This window comes from Alligator sinensis, unplaced genomic scaffold, assembly GCF_000455745.1.
Source record: "Alligator sinensis unplaced genomic scaffold, ASM45574v1 scaffold1733_1, whole genome shotgun sequence".
NCBI classification, from domain to species: domain Eukaryota; kingdom Metazoa; phylum Chordata; order Crocodylia; family Alligatoridae; genus Alligator; species Alligator sinensis.
Genome location: NW_005843231.1, coordinates 137,924 through 161,426, shown reverse-complemented (window position 1 = coordinate 161,426; position 23,503 = coordinate 137,924). Strand labels below are relative to the sequence as shown.

Genomic DNA, 23,503 nt, shown 5'->3' with positions numbered 1-23,503 from the left:
GGGAAGGGACTGCTCATGTATTCAGGCATTTTTTTTTAATATGGGGGAACAGTAGATGCTACTGAAATTTAAAGGAGTAAACTCTGTAAAATGGGGCTTTTAAAGTGAAGGTATTGTTTGACATTTAACATTGGAGGTGCAAATGACCTATAAATAAAGGCCTTATTTAAAACATGTCTTGTGTTCCATAATACAGTCCCTAGTCAAAATAAGGATGGCGTATCTTAGCTTTAGATGCAAGGCAGGGTAGGGTTGCATCTTACAGACTTACTAAATCAGAGATGCCGAAGCTTTTGTAAGCAGTGGTTTGCTTTTTCCTGTAGTCCTTTCATAACATCAAAGCAAAGCTTCTAAATAAAAAGTAGTGATTAGAATACAAAAGGTAGAGAAGAGGGAGGAAAAAGGAGGGGGTGCTGCTGGGAGAGGCAAGGTGGGTAGGAGAGAGCGAAACAAAGCCAGCTAACCCATTGAGGGACATAAGGGTTATAAAAGCTAATCTAGTTAATAGGATGAAAATCTAGAGTCTTCATTTAGACCATATTTAATGCAACTCAGTTTGGATGATTTCTTGTTCCTCAATTCCCTTTCAAGATTATTTTTTAAAGTTTTGTTGTCTAAGAACAGCTGCTCTGAGGTCAGCGATGGATTGTCTGGGGGGTCCCAAGTGTTCTGATCAGAGCTTTTTCATCCCTACTTGTAGGTAGAGACCTACTGAGGCTGAGGTGGCAGGTGGGTGATTGTGCGGGCCAGTTGTGGTGCCGGCCACCATTCTTGCGGTGTTTTCACAACAGGTCCACCACCTCCACCTCATTGCTGATTGGCCAAGAGGGCTGCCTTTTGTGTGGCTCCACTCAACTGCTAATTGGTGGAGAGGGCCACCCTTCATGCAGTCCCACCCCTTGCCACTGACTGGCGGAGTGGAGCAGGGCTTCACGCAAAGCAGCCTTCAGACAATTGGCAACAGAAGCAGGAGGGGATGGCTGCTGTCTTGGCTGCTCCCGGCCCGGCTGTGAGGCTGGGCCTCAGCGGCCACTGGCTCCCATTGGGGAGTTAGCGTTTTCTTTTTGGTAAGTTTTTTTTTTTTTCTTTCCCCTGGAGATTTTGTGCAAAATTGCAGAAACCACCGTTTTTTTGTGGTTTCTGTGAAAATCACAAAATCGCAATTTGATTAGGTCGCTGCTTATAGGGATTACCCTGTTTATCCGGTGTAGACAGCAGAGAGGCACTGTAAGCAGGTGATGATATATATGACAATAGAAGAGTAGGAGAGCAAACCTTGGATGTTTACAATCTGCATTACTTGGTCCAGTGATGATGTGATCTGTGTGGATGAAGGGGCACTGCAGGTATCTGGGTCCACTGTAAGGTCTGGTGTCTTGGTGAGAATAGGAGTTAAGTCAGGGGCGGGTAGTTATTTTGGGCAGAGGGCCACTTACTGAGTTTTGGCGAGCCATTGAGGGCCGCATGGCAGGCAGCCAGGAGCAGATGCATATTAATTTTCTAAATTTTTTAGGGGTCTGTGGGCCAGATAGAATGGCCTGGCAGGCTGCATTGGCCTGCGGTCCACATTTTGCTCACCCCTGACTTAGGTAGTCTGTTTTTGAGGAGACACTGAGGTTGATGGGCTGCCTGTAAGCCAGGACAAGTTTGTTCCTGATGGCTACCTTGAGATGGCTGTCATTTTCTGGAGAGGCTGGAAGTTGCCAATGATGCATCTAAAGGGTTCCAGGTGTGGGCTATAGGTGACAACCAAAGGGATTCTGTTGCCCTTGTCTTGGGATTGACATTGTAGTAGGTTGGAGGTGGGGTCTGAGTCTTGATTTGAGTAGCTATGGTTTTGGGTTTGCATTGTAAGTCTCTGCTCCTAATTCTTAACGTGTGCATCCCAGTAGTGGGGTCAGAGCAGATATGGTTGTAACATAGAGCTTGGCTGTAGACAGTGGATCTAACGGTGTTTTTCAGTTTTAGTTTTAGCTTTAGTGCATTTAAATCTTTTTATTTTAAAAAGAGTAGGTGGGGGAGGTGTTGCTAGCCTTGGCTGTTTTCAAGGGGCCTAGGTTGAGCTGCAGAAGCGCTGCTAAAACAGAAGGCCCCAAAGCTTGTTTGACTTTAGAATGAACCTTTAGTTTGCAGACCAAGCTAGTTGTCATGCCTTCAAAAGAAGCGCATTTTAAAGTGTCCCCTAAAACACATTTTAATATACAACTTCCTGCTCTTCTGATCTTGGGATAAGAAAGCGGCATTACTCAAGTGATTGAAGCAGAAGGAGGTGGATTCTGCCTCTCTCTCCCCTCCTCCCCACATACGTATTTGGGATGTGTGCTTTGGAGAGGGGAGCAGTAACTCAGCCTCCATTTGCTTCACATTCTTCATTTCTGTAAATGAGTGCGGGAGTAAATGTTAGCTCCACTCAGGTAGTTAGAATTACTTCAGTGAAAGAACTGTGCAAGCATATAGTATTGTTTGAAATTCTTTGCAGGAACTCTGCAATAGGAAGGCTCCTTTCCCCACCTCTTGTCTGAGGATCATGTCTTGACATGCAGATATGGGAGGGAAATATACTGGGAAGTATTTCAATTAGTGGAGAAAAATGTTTCTTGTACAATGACTTTGAAAAATGGGTACGTTTTGTGACAGAGATCAAACTTTTACTTTTCCTTCTCTTCCCTCAGCCTCTTATGTCTTAAAAAACAAAACAAAACGTTTACTCCTATATTCGAAATGTGAAACTGTTCCTTTTTTTCAAAATTTGAAAAGATGAAGCATTTTGTTTCATCTAGTATAAAGCCTTGTATCATATTTCTGTTGCAACTATTCTATCTAATTAAAGCTTCATAAACTCTACTATTCACCATGGAATTTGAACACCTTTTGAACTAAAAATTTCATTAGGCAAAGCAACTCTTCAAATAGGAAGATATGGGTGACTCATCAGACTAGTTCTTCTGTGGAACAGACTTTTGCTGTAGAAACTCCTATTAGTGAATGAATTGGCTTCTCACCACCCAGAAAACGATTTTAATCATGACATGTTTGGTGCCACTTTATTCTACAATAAATCCCTACTTTGACTTATTATTTACTGGGATGTGGGGACAAGGTAATGGGGTTGTTTTGTTTTGTTTGTTTGTTTGTTTGGGTATTTTTTTTAATAAGGTAAGAACTATAATAAAATCCCTTTCAAAATGTATTTGTGGCTGCCTAACGTGTTCTGTATAGAGAGTTGAGAGTAATAACTAGGAAAATTTGCCCAAATACTAAAATATTTAGTTTATCCATCCTGCAGGGGCTGATTTTTTCTTTCTCAACTGAAAGGTAGCAAGTACTAAATCTAATTTTGACTACATCAACGTTTGTCTTGCCTGACAAGATCACTGAAGTGTTTAATTACCCCCAAATGTTCAGTATATATTAAATCTGTAGACCTTTTATCACTACTGTGCTTTATTTACTGTATATTGCAGTTAAGAGACTACACTTTAATTAACATTCTACATATCTATTGCATTGAGTACTTTGTCACAGAAGTTTGCATCTGTCCTTCCACTACAACCTTTTATCCTGCTTTTCTTATTGCCACTGATGACTGACCACAAGATGATAAAATCTCTCATCCAAATGTTTCCCACAAATATCCACTTGCTCAGGGAATCTTGTCACTGCTTCTCCAATATTAGCTTGTTCTCCCCTTTCCTTATTCTCTCTAGAACTTAAACCTTCAAACAACCTGAATTTGCTCTGACTTATCTGGTCTTAGGGTTATATCTGTCACTCCCACAATATATAACATTAACTCTGTTAGCTTTAAATGAAATCCTAGCATGCCAGAGTTTTATGTCTCGCAGTGTGGAGACAGGCACCATAGGAGCCTTAGTTTGAGCTGGAAGGGGGTGCAGGGACTAGCTTGGACAGTGTGTTGTGGAAAGGGAAGGCATTAGGGGATGTGTGGGGGCATTTGGAGGAACAGTCAGAGCCTCTCTCCTTCCAGATCTGCGCTGCACTGCTCTGGCCTCTTGCATCCCTGGATAGAATTGAGGTGCCCCTTGGAAAATGCCAGCTCTTAGTTTTCACTCTTCTTTTGCCTACAGGAAAAATAGTAGAGCAGAGGACTCCAAGAACTGTGGCTTTCTGCTTGAAGTCCCTGGGTTTATCTTGTGAATCATGTTTGTAAACCTAACAGTGCTAATAACATTGTGTGGCAATCTTGAAGGATCCTAAGGCACCCTGTTTTGTCGTGGCACCCTGTTTGAGAAACAGAGTTCAAGGGCAGTGTTTCTCAACCTGTGGGTCATGACCCAAAAGTGGGTCACAAGAATATATGAAAGGGTCACGAACAAACTTGAAAAATGGATTCTCCTTTAAAGAAGAAAAATGTGGCAAACCATGGCTTCTCCCTTGCAGGCTGGCAGAGTTACAGCCTGTAAGGGACTACTTGGGGCCCTCCATGCCCCGAACACCGACCCCATGCCCCACACACTTGAGGGCGGGGGCAGTGGTTTGGGAGTGAGGAGCACTGGGTTGGGACTGGTCATTGATGTTTACGAATGGGTCCTGGTACAAAAAATCTGGAGAACCACTACTCTAGGGAATAGTGAATGAATGTGATGTTTTGCTGAGCCCGGTGAAGATATGGGGAAGAGTTGTTGGTATTTGGGATCTAGTAGGAGAAGGTATGTGGAGGAGGAGGAGATGTGGAGCCATCTACATCACTGGATAGGAAGGATTCCAGCTTTCTTAATTGTGCCTCTGTTGTCAGTGCTTTTGGGATCTCAAAAGCACAAGACCACTTATTGAGGACAATTTTTTACTTGTTTTTTTTGTTTGTTTATTTTTTTACTGTTGCAGCAGTTTTAGAAACTAGTTCTTCGCTGAACTGGGATTTAAAAAATATGGTGGTTAAATGATCTATTACACTAGTAAGCATTGCTGTCAGTAAAAAAACCAAACCAAAACAAAATTGTCTTGGGTTGGCAACCATGTGTGATTGCAGTAATGTACACCTTGCTGCCAGCACCACAGGGGTCCTTGATTCATCCCACACACTGGTACCCCCAACTGTACCCTGTCCTGTGCTGCACCTCCCAGGCTGACACTGCAGCAGATGGGGTTGGGCGTGTGGCATTATGCTGGGGAGCAGGAAGAGGAGCGTGAGCAGCATCTTTCCTATCCCTGCTCTCTGCACTTGGTTGGACAGCAGCTGCTACAGCTCCTGCTGTAGTTACATGAGCCTGGCTGCTGTACCTGAGGGACAGGCTTGCTGCATACTCATGCAGCAGCCTGGCTGGCACAGACTCCATAGGGCTGCTCCTGATGCCCTGTTCACTCCTTTTCCCCTCCCAGATACATTTCTGGGCTCAGGGCTGCACTTCACGAAAAAAAGCCCTGGTGTGTGAGACATATGATGTGATTACTTTCCACATGTAGCTGATTCCCACAGCTTCACAGAAGTGTAGGGCTGGAAGGGACCTCGTGAGATCATCGAATCCAGCTCCCCTGCTCTAGGAAGGAAAGACTGCTGGGCTCAAATAACCCCAGCAAGGTGTGCATTCTTTCTCCTTTTGAAGATCTTCAGGGTTGGTGCCTGCATCACATCCCTGCTGGGAGCCTATTCCAGTCTGGTCACACGAATTATGAAGAAGTTTTTCCTTATATCCAGTCTGAAATCTTCTAGGAGTTTATGGCTGTTGCTCCTGGTTTTCCCCTGGGGCACATTGGTAACTAGTTGTTCAATTAGTCCCTGATGCTCTCCCCTGATATATTTGTAAGCTGCTACCAATCTTCCTGAAGTCTTCTTTTTTCTAGGCTGAATAGTCCTATATCTGTCAGCCTTTCCTCGTATGGCTTGCTCTTCAGGCTTCCTATAGCCAGGCTTCTTGGGGCAGCCATGGAGAAGACTTCAGGGGTGGAGGGAGCCATACTAGCACCTCCTCGAAGCCCCTCATCTGCCTAGTCGTGCTACTATTCAACCCCACATCTTGTTGTTCCTCCCAGCTTTACTCTTGCTGGCTCCACTCCCTCTCCCCTTCCTCTTGGTTCCACAGCTCCCTTCCAGCTGCACCACTGCTCTCTGGGTCCTTTTAGACAAGCAGCTGTAAGAGGCAGGGGATTGGGCTCTTCCTGGTGGGGGGCTGGGGTAGGTGGCAGCAGCACTGGGAGAGGGGCTGCAGCCACCCCAAAATTTGCCATAGCTTCCTTTGCAGTGTTGCCAGAGCCCAGCCTGAGTGCAGCCCGCCCTTGCCCCGTGTGCAGATCTGGGGGCACACACCTCCTCCTGCTTCCCGGGGTGTGTGCAGCAGCAGAAACCATCCCCTCCCCGCGCCCCCCCAAGATGAGCCGCTTACAGCTCAGTATCATGCCCTGCCCCAGCTGCGCAGCCCCAGCCCCACCCCCACTCCCTCACTGTGGGGACCTCGATCTGCCCCCCCCACACTCCTTTCTTCACAACAGACTTACCAGCCAGACCTGGCTATGCTCCTGACCGCCTACATGCTGCTCTGTGGCTGCGTGCATGCGCTGGGCATTTTTTTTTCATAGATTCATATATTGTTAAGGGCTGGAAGGGACCTCGCAGATCATCGGTCCAGCCCCACTGTTCTAGGCCGGAAGACAGCTGGGGTCAAGTGACCCCCGCGAGGTGACTGTCCAGTTTCCTCTTGAAAACCTCCAGGGTAGATGATTGCACCACCTCTGGAGGGAATTTATTCCACAGTCTGGCCACCCTGACTGTAAAGAAGTTTTTCCTGGTATTAAGCCCGAAGCAGCCTTCCAGGAGTTTATATCCATGGGCCCTGGTCTTTCCCAGGGGTGCCCTAGTGAACAGTTGTTATCAGCCGCGTTATCAGCCACATCAGCCAGAAAAAAGCCGATTGCCGATACAGTCAGTTTTCCTTATATCGGTGCTGATCCGATATGGGACCAATGTATTGGTGCACCTCTAAGCTTAACTTTTTTTTTTTTTTTTGCTTAATTTTTATGGAAGACTCGTTTTCCCTTATGGACAGCTGTTTTTAGCCTGGCCTTTTATGGGCAGTTTGTAAATTTATGGGACAGTTTGCTCTCTGCTAGTAAGGATCATCTACCTAAAGATGTGTCGGCCCCTTAGAAGCTGTGATGGAGCACAGGTGTGAAGGAACCGAGGACTCTGTCCTGTACTCTCCCAAGCTCCATAGGCTTCCACTGATGCATCACTGTATGTTATCCTTTGGTGCTCTGACCTTTGTATTCAGTAGGGCTGTGCAAAATGGCTGTTTTGATTTGGTTTTGGATTTGGCTGTTTCAGAGGGACAGTGATTTGCTTCGGTCTTTTGGATCGCTGTTCTGTTTCAATTTGGTTGAAAACGTTTCAGGGTTTCAATGTTGTTTTGGCCATAGGCTATAATGGGGAATCACTAAAATGCCTATAACATTGTAATTTCTTTTCCTGATTTGGATGAAAATGTCAGGGATGATAGCCTCTTCTGAGGGCATGAAGCCTGCCAAGTTTCAAGGAGATGAGACTGGTGCAGAGGTTTCTGTGAAACTGCACCTCAAACTGTTCAAAGTAAAACGTGAATCACTTGCCAGCAGTGGCAGCACGCTGTCATTCCCACGTGCAGATCTGGGGGCCCATGCCCCGCTGGAATGCTGCAGGGCTGTGCCAGACTCCTCCCAGGGGGTGCAAGCCCCCGGATCTGTGCGCGGAATGACAGCAGGCTGCCATCCCTCCCCCAGAGCACCGGGATTGGAAGCGACCTCAGGGACAGATCACAGACACTGGCCAGCTACAGATGTCAATACCACAGCAGGCCTCTTCCCCCCGCCTTAGTTTCTGTTTCCCTGCAAGCCTGGCTTGGAAACTCTGAAATTTTCCAAAATGTTTTGGATGGTTTTGTTTAGTTTCGGAGATGTTTTGGAGCCTTCCGTTTCATTTTGGATTCAGTGTTTTGGGTGCTGAAACAGGCTGAAACACCTCTGAAGTGAAGCAGCTGCCTAAGTTTGACACAGCCCTAGTATTCAGTAGCTTAACTAGGGATGGGAGAGTGGGCTTCAGGCCAGGACTCTGACTTAAAGGGGGCGCTGCAGCAGTGGCCCCCTGGAGAGTCTTCACAGTAGCTAGGCATGGGGACGCCATGCCACTTAAGCAGCTGCTAGTGGCCGAGTCCCTGGGACAGGTAAGACTGATCACCAGTACTCCTTCTTCCCACTCTCCAGGAGACTTTGTGCTGGACACAGAACTTGTTAGTTATGCCTGTGCTTGTATTCCTTACTTTTTTAGGCAGTGACAGTAGTCAGAAAATGGCACAAACAGTTTATATGAAGTAAGTTATGTATCAGGAATCCCTTGACCAACGGAGCCAGTGACTTGCTTTTGTTTGTTCATTTTAATACGACTGCATTGTCCTATTTACCAGAGTCTTTCATCTTCCTTCTATTAAATACTTTATATGCACCATCAAGGACTTTAGCAAAACTGGAGTCTGTTTGTAATTTTTAGAACATATATCATTGATTTCAGGAGAGAACTTCAAAAGCAGTCCCTGTGGGATTGAGGCAGAAACATGCTTGATATATTTCTGGAACTGCTAGGTGTTGGACTCCAGTTTCCAGTACATAGATGTAAGTCAGAGTAATGGATTGAGATATACTCTTAGGCCATCCACTTTCTTTGGTAACAGATCCCTTGCAAACCATCTTCTTAAAGTTCTAGGCATGCTGTCCACATGCTTTTCATTCTGTTGGGTTCATCAGTTTATGCTCTCTTTGCCTGGCGTTCTCAACTTTGTCTATAATTTTCAACATTGCTCAGTATGCAGGGTTGGTTATTTTGAGATGAATCCCAAATGTTTGAACTCGGTTGGGGGTGGGGCTTATTTATACATTTGAGGCTTGGGTCTATGCAAAAAATTATATATATTTATTTATAATACATACTTTTTTGTGTGCATCTACACGTGTGCACATGTGCATATGCACACATGCGTAGAACAAGGACATCTCAAACAACGTCTTCTGAAATAAGAGCTGTATCTTGGGAAGTCCAAGCTTGGACCACAGCACAGCCATATTTTCCATGAGAGATGGAAAATGTGAAAGTGATGTGTGAACATGGGCACTCAGACATGTTACCATAAGGTGAAGACATGGGCTTTACAGTTTGACATCTGCTCCATGGTAACTGCCCATGTGCTCTTACCTGCAGTAAGAGAAAGAAGGGTAAGTTGTTGCTGTTAGCTTTCATTGAGCGCTAAGCTACTGGGGGACAAGAATATGCACAGAGCAGCTGGTGGACTGTAAATCTCGTGCCTTCTCTTACTTTGTGGGAACTTACATGCTGATTCCCACCCTTAAAAACCCTTCTTAGAAACCACTTATTTTGAGAATCCTCTTTTTTTTTTCCCCCCCCCTCATCTCTTCTTTTTAGACGTTTTGTATCATACCCCCTCTTGTCCCCATCTCCTGCCACTATATCATAGTACTGATATAACTTGTGTATGCAATTAAAATGCTGTGCTGTCCAACTGGTAAGTGGCTGCCATTTGAATGACACAGTATGTTTCTATACAAAATGTAGGGTTTATGTATTTCTATTATCAAAAATAGGTACCTTCTCCAGTTTTCAAATAATTGGGTAATAAAATCACTTGTAATCTAGCTACTTTGCCAAAAAGAAACTACAATGTTAGATCTATTAATTCTGTCATTAAAAGTCTAATTCATTTATTTGTAACTGATGTACAATACACAGATGAAAATCAATAAGAATGCAGGAGAGTATTTGCCAAGAAAAGATTCCTTTTATTTTTTATGGGGCATTTAGTTTATCTTTTTCTCTCTCTCTCTCTCTCTCGTGTCCCCCCCGCATCCCCTCTCGTGTTGGCAGTATAAATTGGGGCCTGAATAGCTCTAATCCTGTGTACAATCATATAATAAATGGATTTGAATGCTCATTTCTTTCTTTCTTTCTCTCTTGCTCAGGGACATCATGATAACCTATTTTGAACCTTCCATCTCATTTGAGGGACTGTGTAATGAAGTTCGAGACATGTGCTCCTTTGACAATGAACAGCTCTTCACTATGAAATGGATTGATGAAGAAGGTAAACTGTTACCAAGTACTACAAGATAACATATTATGTAGATGATATATTTGTATGATTGTGGATATAAAATGAAATACATGTACAGTTCCTACAATTTAATTTCTAAGGCTATGAGAGAAAACTAGCATGGTCCTAAGTTTGACCTCCATTACAGAGCTGCCAGTACAACTTCAGTTTCTTGGGCATCAAAATAAGTAAATTACTTGTTTATATACAGAGCATATATTGACAGTACTTATTTTAAGTCCCAATTATCCTCACTCCATCAAAGAGCAGTGTGGAGTCTCCTTGTTGCTTAACAGAGATGTTCCATGTGGAGCTGTTAGGCCCAATTTCTAGCTGTTAGGCCCAATTTCTAGGTGTGAAACAAAGGCTGGCTTTGAGTATGAAACCAAAAAGTTATGCTCAGAGATTGAAGGTTCAGCTCAAAACCTTAGGTCTTACGTGTAGAACCATTTCCTGGACTACATATTAAATGTAATGGTATGCAGACAGCTGTGTAAGCTGGGTTGTGCATTGTTGTCGTTTTCCACTTGACGCAACTTTTCCTATTCAAAATTAAAAGAGGTTCAGTTTGTTCAGCTTCAGCACTGGTCCACAATCAGTGCTTAAACCATGGAAGTACTGAATGAGCAGGTTTGCCAGATGGTAATATGAACTCAAGAGGTCTAAAAAGACCATTTGACTGCAGCCTCGTTGCTTCAGGGCAGATGTGACATTGTAGAATGGACATAAGTGACGATTCAATTTATCAGCGACATGGAGCAGTATTCTGTATGGAGTACACTTACGGTATGTGCCTCTACCATTATGGTAGCAGTGAGAATTTCCTAGAACAGCTGCTTCCATTATGAGGTTAGGCCTTAACTGAACAATAATAACTTCTTTTTTTTTAATGGAAAAAAATCTATTTACAAATATTTCTACAACTATATGTGTATACAATGAAAGAATTTCAACTTTTGAGTTGAGGGCCTGAAAAATGTCATCCTCCCCACTTTCACTATGGGAATGGACTAGCTCGGGTCAGCAACCCCCGGCATGCGTGCCGAGCATGGCACGCAAGGCCATTTTGCTCAGCACACCACCGCCAGCCTGGGCTGTAAGCAGCTGCTGCCAGCCATGGAGCCCAGGCTGCTCCCAGCAGGCAGCTAGGAGGCTGCAAGCCCTGCTGCAAGCAGACTGGGCTCTCTGGGCCGGCTGCAGCTGGGAGGCTGCAAACAGCTGCTCCGCAGCTCTCCAACACCTTCCAAGGTAGACATTGTGGTTTTTTCAGCACTCCGGCCAAAAAACGTTGGCTACTCCTGGACTAGCTGTTAGGGCTGTGTGAAGCTTCAGCTGCTGATTCAATTTGGAGGAGATTTGGCCTGATTTGGCAGCCAAATCTCCAAATCTGAATCGAATCAGGAGACCAATAAAAAGGTCCGAATCAATTTGATGCTCTCCGAATCTTTGTTCTACACATACAGAATGTGCCCCTGTACCCCCCCTCCCCAACAAACCCCTTAACTTCATCTTTGTAGCTTCAGAGGTAGCAAAGTCAAGCCAGTGCTGAGTGCTTATAAAATCCCATTGCATATACTAAATGTAATTCATATGCATACAGTGTTTGCCTGGCTGCCCAAAATCATCTCAATTCTTCTAATCAAATTAATTAGAAACTTGTAATTTGGCTTATTTCAGAATCCTTTTCCAGAACTTAAAAAAACCTCAGTTCATCTTTTTTAATACACATAGTATGTCAGTTGTTTTTCATGCACATGCTATTTTCTTTCTATTATTGTAGAATAAATTATTCATGGTTGTTGGAATATATAACAGGAAATATAGTGTTTAATCAGTAAGTAGTGAATTATGGCCTAAATAAACTGCCTGTTCCAAGTACAGGAGTAAGCTATTAAGCAGTTTAATTGGAATGATCATTTACTGGATTTTTTCCTGTGTCATCTCTATTACCAAATCTAACTATTTTAGCCCCTGTAAAATAAAAAGCATTTTAACTTCCATTTTATATATCCAGCATGTGCTTACAAAGCTAAACCTAACTTAATTATGAAGGTAATCTCTCTTAAGATAAATGGATGCGACTCCCCTGAAAAAGTAAATTTTCAAGTAATACAAACTTTGACTGTTTTTTGGTCTCATTTTAGATATACCACCTTAGTTGCATCCCTGACATGCACTGAGACTTGCTTTATTAACCATCAGATATTAATCTTTTTGTTTAATGAAAACTGTAGGCATGATTGTGTTGCGCTAACACAACAAGTAAACACACCCAGTTTTGTATTTTGAAATTAAAAAAAACAGCTGCACTTCTGAAGAGTTTGTGTATGCTTGTTGCTATAAAAATTATTTTTTAAACTTATGTTGGATGCCTAAAAAATAGAAATGTTAATGTTTGATCTTAGAAGATACTTGCTAGTTATTCCCTTTATAAATCCATCTAATCTGCAGGGATCCTGGTTTTCTCTGTTTTAAAAAACTATGAATTCTCCGATTTTAAAAAATACTCAATTCTCTGATTAACCCCCCCAAAATTTTATTCATTTATTTATTTATTTTTATATATAGATATATTTTGGGGGAGGGGGTAATCGGAGATTTGCTATTTAAAAAAAATAAATTTATAAATAAACTTAAAAAACCCACCAAATTCTCTGATTTAAAGTAAATATAATTTTGGGAGTTTTAATCAGATAATTTGGGATTTTTTTATTTTTTTTTTTAAAAGAGAGAGCCAGGATCCCTGCTAATTAGATGGCTATTTTAAAGGGAATAACTGTCAAGTATCTTCTAAGAAGATGAAACATTAACATTTCAGTTTTAGGCATCCAACAGAAATTAAAACTAATAATTTTATATAGATGTATCGTGTATATGTATCAATTTAACACAATATTTTATTGATATATTTAGAATTGTAAAGCAGTTTGGAAGCCTACCATGCCTCAGTCATTATAATAAAATAAATTCTAAATACTAAATTCTAAAATGTTTTGGTGTTTAATCTTGGTTTTTTTCATTATGAAAAATCATAGCTTTGCCTGTCACCTTCTTGCACAAGGATGCAGGTTCAGCTGTGGCGCTGAACAACCCTGATATGTCAGTGTCCTGCCCATGCCATTGCCCATCACTCCCAAGCCACAGGCCACCCCGCCCTTCACTCCCAGCTGCCCCCGTCCCACCCTGGCTGGAGTGCAGTGGCTGTAGCAGCTCAGACTCATTGTGGGTGGCAGCGGAGTGAGTCTGACCATGGCACAGACTGGAGGGAGGAGGAAGGGATGCCTGTGACACCCGCTGCCCTAGGCTGGAGCTCCCACACTGCACCAGGGAGCCTGACCAGAGCCCCACCCCCTCCCCCCAGAACATCATCTTCCCAGCTGCCTTGCCCCTGTGAGCACAAGCCCCAGGACTGGTGCAATTGGCTTGGCTACACAGCTCCCCGATGCCCAAAAAGTGCCCCCCTGCCCCCTTACACCACTGGAGGGGCAGGTACCTCCCCCTTACCGTGCTGCAGCTACGGTGCCCAGACACCTTCCCTTAGCACCAGGAAACACCTGCCTGCCCGCCCACCACACACTTCACACCCCCTCCCCCCACAAAGTCCCTAAGGCCTGGCCTTCCAACCCCCCATCGACTTACCTGCATTCAGCTGCCAGAGCTGCCCCCAGCTCCCATGCCTGGCTGTATGGTGGCCATGTGAGTGTGCAAGTATGTTAGGTGTGGGTGGGTATGGGGGGAGGGTGGCTGGGGTTTGTGTATGGCAGTGCGAGGGGATGCGTAGGTGCATGTGTATGGAGGGGTGTGCATGTAGGACTCATCCTATGAAAATACACACACACACACACACACACACACTCTGTTCTTATGCCTGCCAATACATGGGCGCACACACATACACACCCCTACCAGCGTGGTCCCATGCCTCGTGGTCCCAGGATGCAGCCAGGAGCCATGTAGTGCTGGAGCAGGGCTGGGGTAGGAAAGCAGGGAACTGGCTGGGCTACTCAAGCCTGCTGAGGGCTCCCTCTGGGTCCTACTGCCCCTGGCTCCAGCCAGCTTTGATAGGGACCCGGGGCAAATAAATATTAATTTACTCAATTTTTAAGGGGCTCTGCAGGCCAGATAGAATGGCCTGGTGGGCTGGATTCAGCCCACGGGCTCTATTTTGCCCACCCCTGCACTACACTCACTTCCTGACCCAGCTAGTCCCAGGATGTGTGCGCTACCTGCCCCAGATCCAGCATATAGGAGAGGAGGAGCATGTACATGGGTCTGAGAGCCCAGTCTGGCCAGGGGATCAGCCCCGTACCACTCCTCCAGCCCAGGGAGTCAGATGAGTTTGACATTCTAGACATAGGCAGACAATGTGAATCTGGGTGAATCTGTTATCTTTTATTAGATCAACTTAAATAGTTGGAAAAAAATTTTAAGCAAGCTTTCGGGTTTAAAAACCCTTCGTCAGGCTGAAGAAGTTTCTGCGGTTGGTGTGTGCTCTTCCTGAATAGAATGAAAAGTAAATTAGCCAGTGGCTGGGCTGGTATGCGTATAAGATAGGCAGTCAATGAAGATGTTAATAGAGGAGTCAGTGGGTGAGAGACAGGCTGGGTGGTGGGGAGAGTAGGGAGATGAATAGTGGAGAGGTACCTGTGAAATGTGCCCCCACAGGTAATCGGGTATTCTTGTCTTTGACCGATTTCCAGTGTGTGTTCATTCTGGTGCGCAGTTGTTGTTTGGTCCCTCCTATGTAATTACCATCAGGGCATTTTGTGGATTGGATGAGATATATTACATTTCTGGAGGTGCAGCTGTAAGATCCAGGAATGCTGATGGCTCTGTTGGGGGTATAGTAATTGTGGGGGTGATGGAGATGTGTTGGCAGGTTTTGCATTTCTTGTCATGGCATGGTCTGGATCCATTCAGTGTGTTTTGGGCCTGAGGATGTTTGTTTCTGGTGATGAGGTTAGTGAGGTTCATGCTTGTTTGAAGACTAGGGTGGGTGGCTCTGGGAAGATCTCTTTAAGAATAGGGTCTCTTTCTAGTATGGGTTGCAATTGTTTGAGGATCTCCCATATGGGTATGAGGGAGGGGTGATATGTCATAATGACCAACAGTGTGTGATTCATGGGGGTTTTCTTCTGTACTGCAGCAATTCTTCACGTGGTATCTGGGTGGCTCTTTCAAATGTGTGCGCTATCGCTCTGGAGGAGTGTCCTTGTTGGGTGAAAGGCTTTTTAAGATCGGTGGGGTGGCAGTCCCGGGTGTTCTCCTCAATGCAAATTCAGTGGTATCTGAGGGCTTGGCTGTATATCACAGCTTTTTTGGTGTGTTTAGCATGACTGCTGGTTCTGTGCAGATATGGGGGTCTGTTGGTCTGTGGGTTTCTTGTATAACAAGGTCTGTATTTTCTCATTATGGATGCTGCTCATCGTGTCTAAAAAGGAGATGTTGGTGCTGGAGTATTCAAGAGATAGTCGGATGGAGGGATGGTGATTGTTGAATTTCTGGTGGAACTCAATCAGAGATTGCAGGTTTTCAGTTCAAAAGATGAAGATTTCATCGATATATCTTAAGTATAGCAAGGGTTTGATGGTGCAGTCCTTGAGGAAGTCTTCCAGGTGGCTCTTAAAAAGGTTGGCATACTGTGGGGGCATTTTGGTGCCCATAGCTGTGCCCATGGTCTGGAGGAAGTGTTGGTTATTAAAAGTGAAATTGTTGTGTGAGAGGATGAAGTGTATAAGGTCAGTAATATCTTTGGGTCTGTACTCTGAGTTGTAATCTTGGTCTTGTAGATATGTAAGGCTGACTTGGATGCCATCCTGGTGTGGGATGTTGGTGTATAGGCTGGTAATGTCCATGGTAGCTAGGAGGGTGCTGGGAGGGTGGTCTATGTTTTTAAGTTTCTGTAGTGTCTTGTCACCCAAAGAACAAGTTTTGTCCAAGTGGTTTTAGGATTGATTCAATGAAACCTGATATTTCTTCAGTTAGGGTCCCATGGTTGGATATGATAGATCTTCCAGGGTTCCCTCGTTTGTGGAATTTAGGGAGCATGTAACAAGTACCTGGGTTGGGTAGTGGGGGGATCAAGGTCTGTAGTTTTTCTTGTAGTTCTGATGGAAATGATTTGATGGTATTATTGAGTTTCATGGTGAAAAGGGGAGTAGGGTCTTCTTGTAGTTCTTTGTAGTAGATGGTGTCAGAGTTGTCCGTTGGCTTCCTTTACGTAGCCTTCACGGTTTACGATGACTATGGCTCCTCCTTTCTCTGCTGGTTTTATTACTATTTTGAGGTTCAATCTTAGAGATTCTATGGCCTTTCTTTCTGGTAGAGAGAGGTTGTTATGGTGGCGTGTTGTTGATTATTTCATTGTTCATTCTTTCCCTGAAGCAGTCAATGTGTAGCGGTCAAGGTTAGGGTTTCGTCCACTGTGAGGTGTCCAATCTGAAGCTCTTTGGGGATTTTTGGGGTTGATCTTTTCCTCAATGTTGTCAGAAGTTGTTGGAAGTGGATTCATTTTGGTCAGGGAAATATTCTTTGAGGCGGAGGTGTCAGAAGAATTCTTCTAGTCTCCACATTGAAGTATTTTAGTAGGGTATTTTTCTGGACAGAAATTTAGGCATTTGTAAAGGACAGATTTTTCAGTTTTGGTAAGTGTGTGCGTGGAGAGAGTGATGATATTTGAGGGTTGGTCACTGCTTTCAGTTTCATCAAGTCTGAGGTTGAAATGTTGTAAGGTGTTGGTGTTCCTAGATGGTTGATTTGTGGCTGGGAAAGTTGTTCTTGGAGTAATTTGTTCCATTTCTTCTTTTTATGTTGGATGAATGTTGTAGAAAATTTTTCATAGTCTCATCACTTTTATACATGAAAAAGCAATATAATTTTAGAAATCTGAAATATATGGCTCATGGTTTTTCTTATACTGTGTGAGAGTACCTCTTTGTTTCTATCGTACAAAATGTGTAGGAGAAGCGCCAAAATAGTACAAAGTAAACGAGTCACAAAATCTCTTATTAAATCTGGAGGGAGTTTAGATACAATCTCTGGAACAGGATTCTTCTTTCTGACTGACTAGAAGCATTAAGAACGCATAACTTAGAAACACTAATATAGATATGAATATGGCTGTGACTAAAATTAAAAGCAATTGTGGCAAAATGCCATCACAATGCTATATCTTCAAATTACACTGATATTTCTTTTTCTTTCTTTCTTTTTAGGAGACCCGTGTACAGTTTCTTCTCAGCTGGAGTTGGAAGAAGCTTTCCGGTTATATGAATTAAACAAAGATTCTGAGCTGCTAATTCATGGTAGAGTAGAGCTTAAATTCTTTCTCCTTATACAAATAAGCCAGTACACCCTTCTTTCTGTTCCTCTGGATATTGATTTGGTCTTCCTTATCACATCTGAATATTGAGATTTGCTAGTTTGTACTTTTCTCCCCTTCTCATCCACGCATGCATCAAAGACTACTGCACCAAATGATTTGATATCCTTAGAAGAAGACTGCTGCACCAAAATCCCATAGTATTGCTAACGCTACCTTGATTGGTGAAAGTGTTGATAGAAAACTTGTTAGCAGTGAATAACATGTAGAAATAGAAGTGGAAAGAACGTCTCCTTGCATTTGGTACAGTAGTGCTTGGCATGCTTGTGCTGGCAGGAAGCTGACTGTGTTGTTCATACCATGCTGGGTCCTATTCCCTGCTCACTGCTTTTAAAGTAGGAGTCAAATAAAAGAAAATAAACTAATAATCTTCATTCACAGGCCTAGGTTAGGTACTTCGATCAGACTTCAAGATGGAACAGAATATTTTAAAGTTAATGCTGAACAGTAAAAAAACTGGCAGTGCTGTATGTGAACAATTCATACCTGTCCAAGCTATGGTTTGGCCCACTGGGGTTATTTCTCCAGGCTAAGTAAATTAGTACTTCCTCTGCTTGTGTTAGAATATTTTTCTTTGTATGCGGAGACCTAGAACCTGCAGAAACTAAATTTTAAAGTAATAGAAGAAAGCAGCTGGCTCCCAAGAAAAAGGGACAAGCATGATGTTGTTTTAGCATGACCCCTGTTTTAGGGAATGAAAGCAAAATGGCTTCAGAAGCTCAAATTGAATTGAATTCTATTTCATCCATGTAGGCACAAATCAAAACTTGTAATTTCAGTTAGAACAGAGACAGATATCTGAGACTAACTACTGTTTCTCTTTTTCTAGTGAGCTTTTTTAAGGCTTATAAAATGGTGAATGTTTCTACTTTCTGGAGCAGGGAATTAAAATGCTAATAATTTTCACTAAGGACATAGGGGAGAGAAAATTCCATAGAGTGAATGTAGAAGTGCCCATTAATTCTGCTTAGCCCAAGTATATCTTTGCTTTGTCCTGAAATATGCATTTCCATATTTCCTGCCTCCGCTTGTATTGATTATTTGACGATATTTTGAAGTGATCAAGCTAGTATCATATCTAACTTATCAGTGGTCTACACTGTTTCTGCTATTATTACAGCCAGAAGTATTTTTCTGGGGCTATATCAAAAAGTACTAGCATGGAGAAGATCATAAATACATAATATTGCATGTAAACAGACACATTTATAATAGAAGTTGTCAGAAAACTAATCTATGAGCAGCTAATGGTGCTCACTCTTCTGTCCTGCTAATGACCTTATTTTACTATACAAGAATAATATTATCATAGATTTCATAGACATAGGCATTAGGGCTGCAAGGGACCTTGCAAAATCATTGGGTCCAGCCCCTGCCCAAGGGCAAATGATCCCAGCAACATAGGCATCCAAGTGTTTCTTGAAAGTGCACCACCTCTGGGGGGTGTCAGGCAGGATTTACCTCCTATAAATCCAGGCTGGTTGCCGTTTAGCATGCTGGACATGCACAGCTATCCTTAATAATTTTTTCAAAAGTTTTCCCGAGGATAGAGGTGAGACTAACCAGTCTGTAGTTACTCGGATCCTCCTTCCTTCCCTTCTTGAAAATAGGGATCCCATTGGCCCTTTTCCAGTCCTCTGGGACCTGACCTTAGCACCAAGAGCGCTCAAACAATTGAGCCAGTAGCTCTGTTATGACACTGGACAATTCCTTCAACTCCCTTGGATGAAGATCATCCGAGCTTGTTGACTTAAACACATCCAGCCCCTCCAAGCGTCTCTTCACTAAGTTGGTGCTAACAGTTGGTGGGCTGGTTTCCCCTTTATGCCTGTCTATGATCCAACTGGGGGATTTGTCCTGATTCAAGTTCAGGAATACAGAGGCAAAAAACTCATTGAAGAGCTCAGCTTTGCCCCCCCTTATCTGTCACTAATTGCCCTAGTTTGTCTTGTACAGGGCCTATGCTACCCTGAGCCTTCTTTTTGCTCTCTATATACCTGAATTGGGAGTTGTCGAATATCCTCACCATTGGCCACGCTATGATGTCAGCCAGTTCCTTTAGCACTCTTGGGTGCATTCCATCCGGGCCAGCTGATTTTGGCATGTCCAGGTGTTCCCTTTCAAGGTGTTCCTTCACAAGATCTATGCCAATGATGGATGTATGTTTGCCCTTACCCTGGTAATCCTGCATCTTGTCAGGCAGGGTGATACCCTTGGGCTCGTGGAAGACCGACACACAGTAATCAATTAGTAAATGATTTTTCTAATATTTTTGTCATGTAGATAATACATTTCTAATAAAGACATTAGGCAACTGTACACAAAATTAAAAATAGCCACAAAGATGGTTAAAATGTCATTCACACTATAGAAACAGTCTGGGGACTCTGATATACCTATGCATCTGGTAGAAATAGAGATTGTTTAAGCCCTCAGTAAGGAAGTCAGTTTATGTCAGTGAACAGATGAAATTAACAAATTTACATTAATTTTTCATATCCTTGTAAAGGAGTCAGTGAGCACTCGGTACACCACATCCCAGCTCAGATAATAATTTGTTTAAATGACTTTTTAGAATAAAGAATATGGAAGAATTGAAGAAAATCAAAAAAAGAAAATAAGGAGATAGAGGGTTGGATGCATGTGTTTGTTTTATTAGTTTTCTTCTTTCAGGATTCTTAGTGGCTTGGTATAGCCACTCACAGACCTTGTATTGTGAAGTCTTTGTACTCTGTCTTCTCAGATAATACAACTGTCCATTATAACTATTTGTCTTTTTAATATGTTTTTTTAATATCTGAAATGAGATTAATCTGAAGTCACTTTCTATTTTACAGTGTTTCCTTGTGTACCAGAAAGGCCTGGCATGCCCTGTCCAGGAGAAGATAGTAAGCTCATTTTTGTTGTAAAAATCCCTTCTTGAAAATGCTCATAGCACATTTATCTTGTAATAGAATCTGAACTGATAAAAATCTGCTGATTTTGAATATCTCAAGGGATTCCTGAGATGTCTAAGCCTAGCAAGTGTGGCTATAACTCTTCTAATCTAGCTTTGTCTCTTCCCAAGTCTGGGTAGACTAAATGACTGACAATACTATCTAGTCTTTTTAACTGAAATGTAGTATACAGTTTGGGTGTTTTCATCATTTCAAACATTGCCATCTTGTTGCAGAAATTTGTTATAATATGAAAACTAAATAGACTTAAGCATCTTGCAGCTTTAAAATTCCCTGAAAAGGTGGAAAAGGAAGTTATTACCTCTTTAAATTGTGGACGTGAATAAGAGGTAATCTTTCTGTAAAGACTGGGTTTGCACTCAGATGTTGAAAGAAATAGTCTGCAAAATAATGGTTCTTGGGGGTTCTCCTCCATGCCCCCTTATTGTAAGAATGATTTGATGACTTGTATTCAGTACTGCTCTTAATTTTAAGATTGCATCCCTACTCATTCACCCTTAGAAGTTCTACTAGGTTGGATCAGTCTATTTAGGGTGCCTATGGATGTTCAGGGCCCCACTCTAACTCATGGTGCTTTACATAAAGCGCCGTGAGGTAGAGGCACCCACCCCCCAGCACAAGACATTGGCCTGTTGGGGCAGGGGTGGGGGCTGGAGCCTGTCTGCACCAGCTGTGGCCAGCAGGTGGGGGCGCTTCAGCAGCCTCTTAAGAGGCTACCAAACCACCCTTGTCCACAGCCCCCCACTATCCCCCAACTCCGGGGCTGTCAGCATGGGAGGGATGGGGAAGGGGAGGGAGCAGCCAGCACAGAGCTGTTGGCTGGGGTATTGGGGAGAGCCAGGCCAAGCCTGCAAGGCGAGGGTGCTTTGTTACACCCCTTCCCCCTGGCCATTCAAAAGCAGCGGGCAGCTCTGTGCTGTCTGCTCCCTCCTCTTCCCCTTCCCTCCTGCACTGACAGCCCTAGGACATGGCTGGGCTACTGCTGCTGGTGTGAGCACCAGCCCAGTCCCGTCCCTGCATGAAAAATTTACTCTGGAGGGAACACAAGTTCCCTAAGGTGCTCTCCTTTAGAGCACCTTCATCTAATACTTAATTTTACCAGGGTTAACTTTTTGTGCAATTGGCCATTTTAAAAGCATTTTGCAGCCATGCATGTGTTAAGTCACAGCTGTAGAGTGCTTTCAGGGGCCTGATTGCACGAAAAATATCACTTGTGTCAGCACTCTTAAGGAAATGTAGGGCATCTTAAGCTGTTGCTTTCTGACCTCTACCTCTTCTGTGAAGTTACAGAAGTTTCTAGGGATGCTTGGTTGGGATTATCATACACCACATTCCTACACAGTTAAAAGCAAGATTATAGAAAACTAAAAGTTCTCATATACCAAATATCTGAAGGTTCTTGCATTTTGGTTTTAAGAAAAATAAAATCCTTTACAAGTATCAGATCTGAGCAAAGGTGCATTTGTAGTTATTTTCATGCAGAAAATTCCTAGTGAAATCTTCCTTCATCTTTTAAAGTAGTTTGTAAAATGTACCACACGCTTTCAAGTGCAATATTTACACTTTCATTCATCTGTTTATACTTTTCTTCCTCTTAGAATCCATTTATCGTCGTGGTGCCCGCCGGTGGCGAAAGCTGTATTGTGCAAATGGTCATACTTTTCAAGCAAAGCGGTTTAATAGGGTAAGACTTTGAATGGGTAGTAGAATCCAGCCCTAAGAAAAGCTGTGTCTGTTTTATAACTGTGTAATGTTACACCCTCAAAAGATTAAAAGGTAAATTTATTCTACAGAAAATTGGCCTTGCCCTCTGTGTGGTATCAAACAAAAGGAACTGCTTGTATTGTCTGATAAGCAAAAAGTATGCTGAAGGTTATTGAAGTATATTGTACTAGTTTGAGCATTACTACTTTGCTTGTGTGTTATTTATAGCAGCTGGTCATTGATAACCGTGTACTTTCAGTAAAATTTAACATTAAACTATTTAAATATGAGTAACTCACATGTTTATTTTGAATTAGTACCGCGCACACAAATTACTGTATCAGCAATACAAATGCAGCCATAGTCTTTTTTAATTTGTTCCCAGAGGACAGACGCTAGCGCTGGTATTAAGTGGCTGTGAACTGAAAGAGCAGTTTGGGTGCAGAGCTCCCAATAGACATTGGCAGTTCCTGAGCTCTGGGAACAAACATGTTTGAGTCTTGCTTGTGGAACATGGAGTTCTCTCTATACCTTGCAAGTAAGAATTGTGAAATGTCTGTCCAGCCAGCCTCCATATGTGGGAGTGTGAGTAATCACAAGCAACAAAACCCACTTTTTCTTTTACGGTTAATACAGAGTTTTTTTAAGTCATTTTCTCAGAATTAAATTGTTTAGCAGATGGTTAGTGTTTCATGTTATCTGCCATCCACTGCATGGATTATCTCTTCTTTCCCTCTTTGACCCTTTCCAAATCTGCTGTTTCTGTTCCACTGAGGATGTTTTATTTAAGGTCTTGTTTGAACTCTTCCTAGCCAGATCCCAGGATCCCTCCTCAGTCCTCATCTTTCACTTCAGGCTGCTGAAAGTCATCATTAACCATTTCCTGCCTTGGCTTTTTAGACACCCTCATCGCATAGTTTTCTGTCCAATTGTTTCTTTTTCTTTTGGTTTGTGGTCCTCTTCATTTGCCTTTACCTGGCCTGTACTGCATGTTTTCTCTTTGCATTTATTGCTCTACTATGTACAAACCATCTAAATGTAACTGCTACTTATTTAACTTTTTTTTAGGGGTGCACCAAAATATCGGTTGGCTATCAGATCAGCACCGATTTAAAAAAAAAACAAACAAAAAAAAACAAAAAAAACAAAAAAAAAACAACAAAAAAAACCCCCCAAAAACGTTATTAACTATTGTCTTTCTTTGGTCATTGTAGCCAATAATTACGACCGCATGTCCAGAGCACCTTGGCAAGCATAGTCCAGTCCCAACACCCTGCTGCTGGCGTAAGCCTGCAGCAGACTACAGGTCCCAATGAGTTGAGGAGGGGGCATCAGGGAGCGGTCATAGGGCTCCACGCTCATCAGCAAAGGGACCG

At 43.0% G+C, this 23,503-nt stretch overlaps 1 protein-coding gene across 2 annotated transcripts in view; it reads left to right on the top strand.

Annotated features, from left to right (window-relative positions):
- PRKCI (protein kinase C iota) overlaps positions 1-23,503 on the top strand; it is a 50,414-nt gene that overhangs the window by 7,499 nt on the left and 19,412 nt on the right. For both annotated transcript variants that reach the window (XR_003092232.1, XM_014526975.2), the window contains exons 2-5: positions 9,955-10,076; positions 17,300-17,389; positions 20,304-20,354; positions 22,022-22,107. Coding sequence is in view for 1 of the 2 variants with exons in the window: in XM_014526975.2 (XP_014382461.1) it covers positions 9,962-10,076; positions 17,300-17,389; positions 20,304-20,354; positions 22,022-22,107 (342 nt within the window). In the remaining variant the exon portion in view is untranslated. The remainder of the gene's footprint in view (positions 1-9,954; positions 10,077-17,299; positions 17,390-20,303; positions 20,355-22,021; positions 22,108-23,503) is intronic.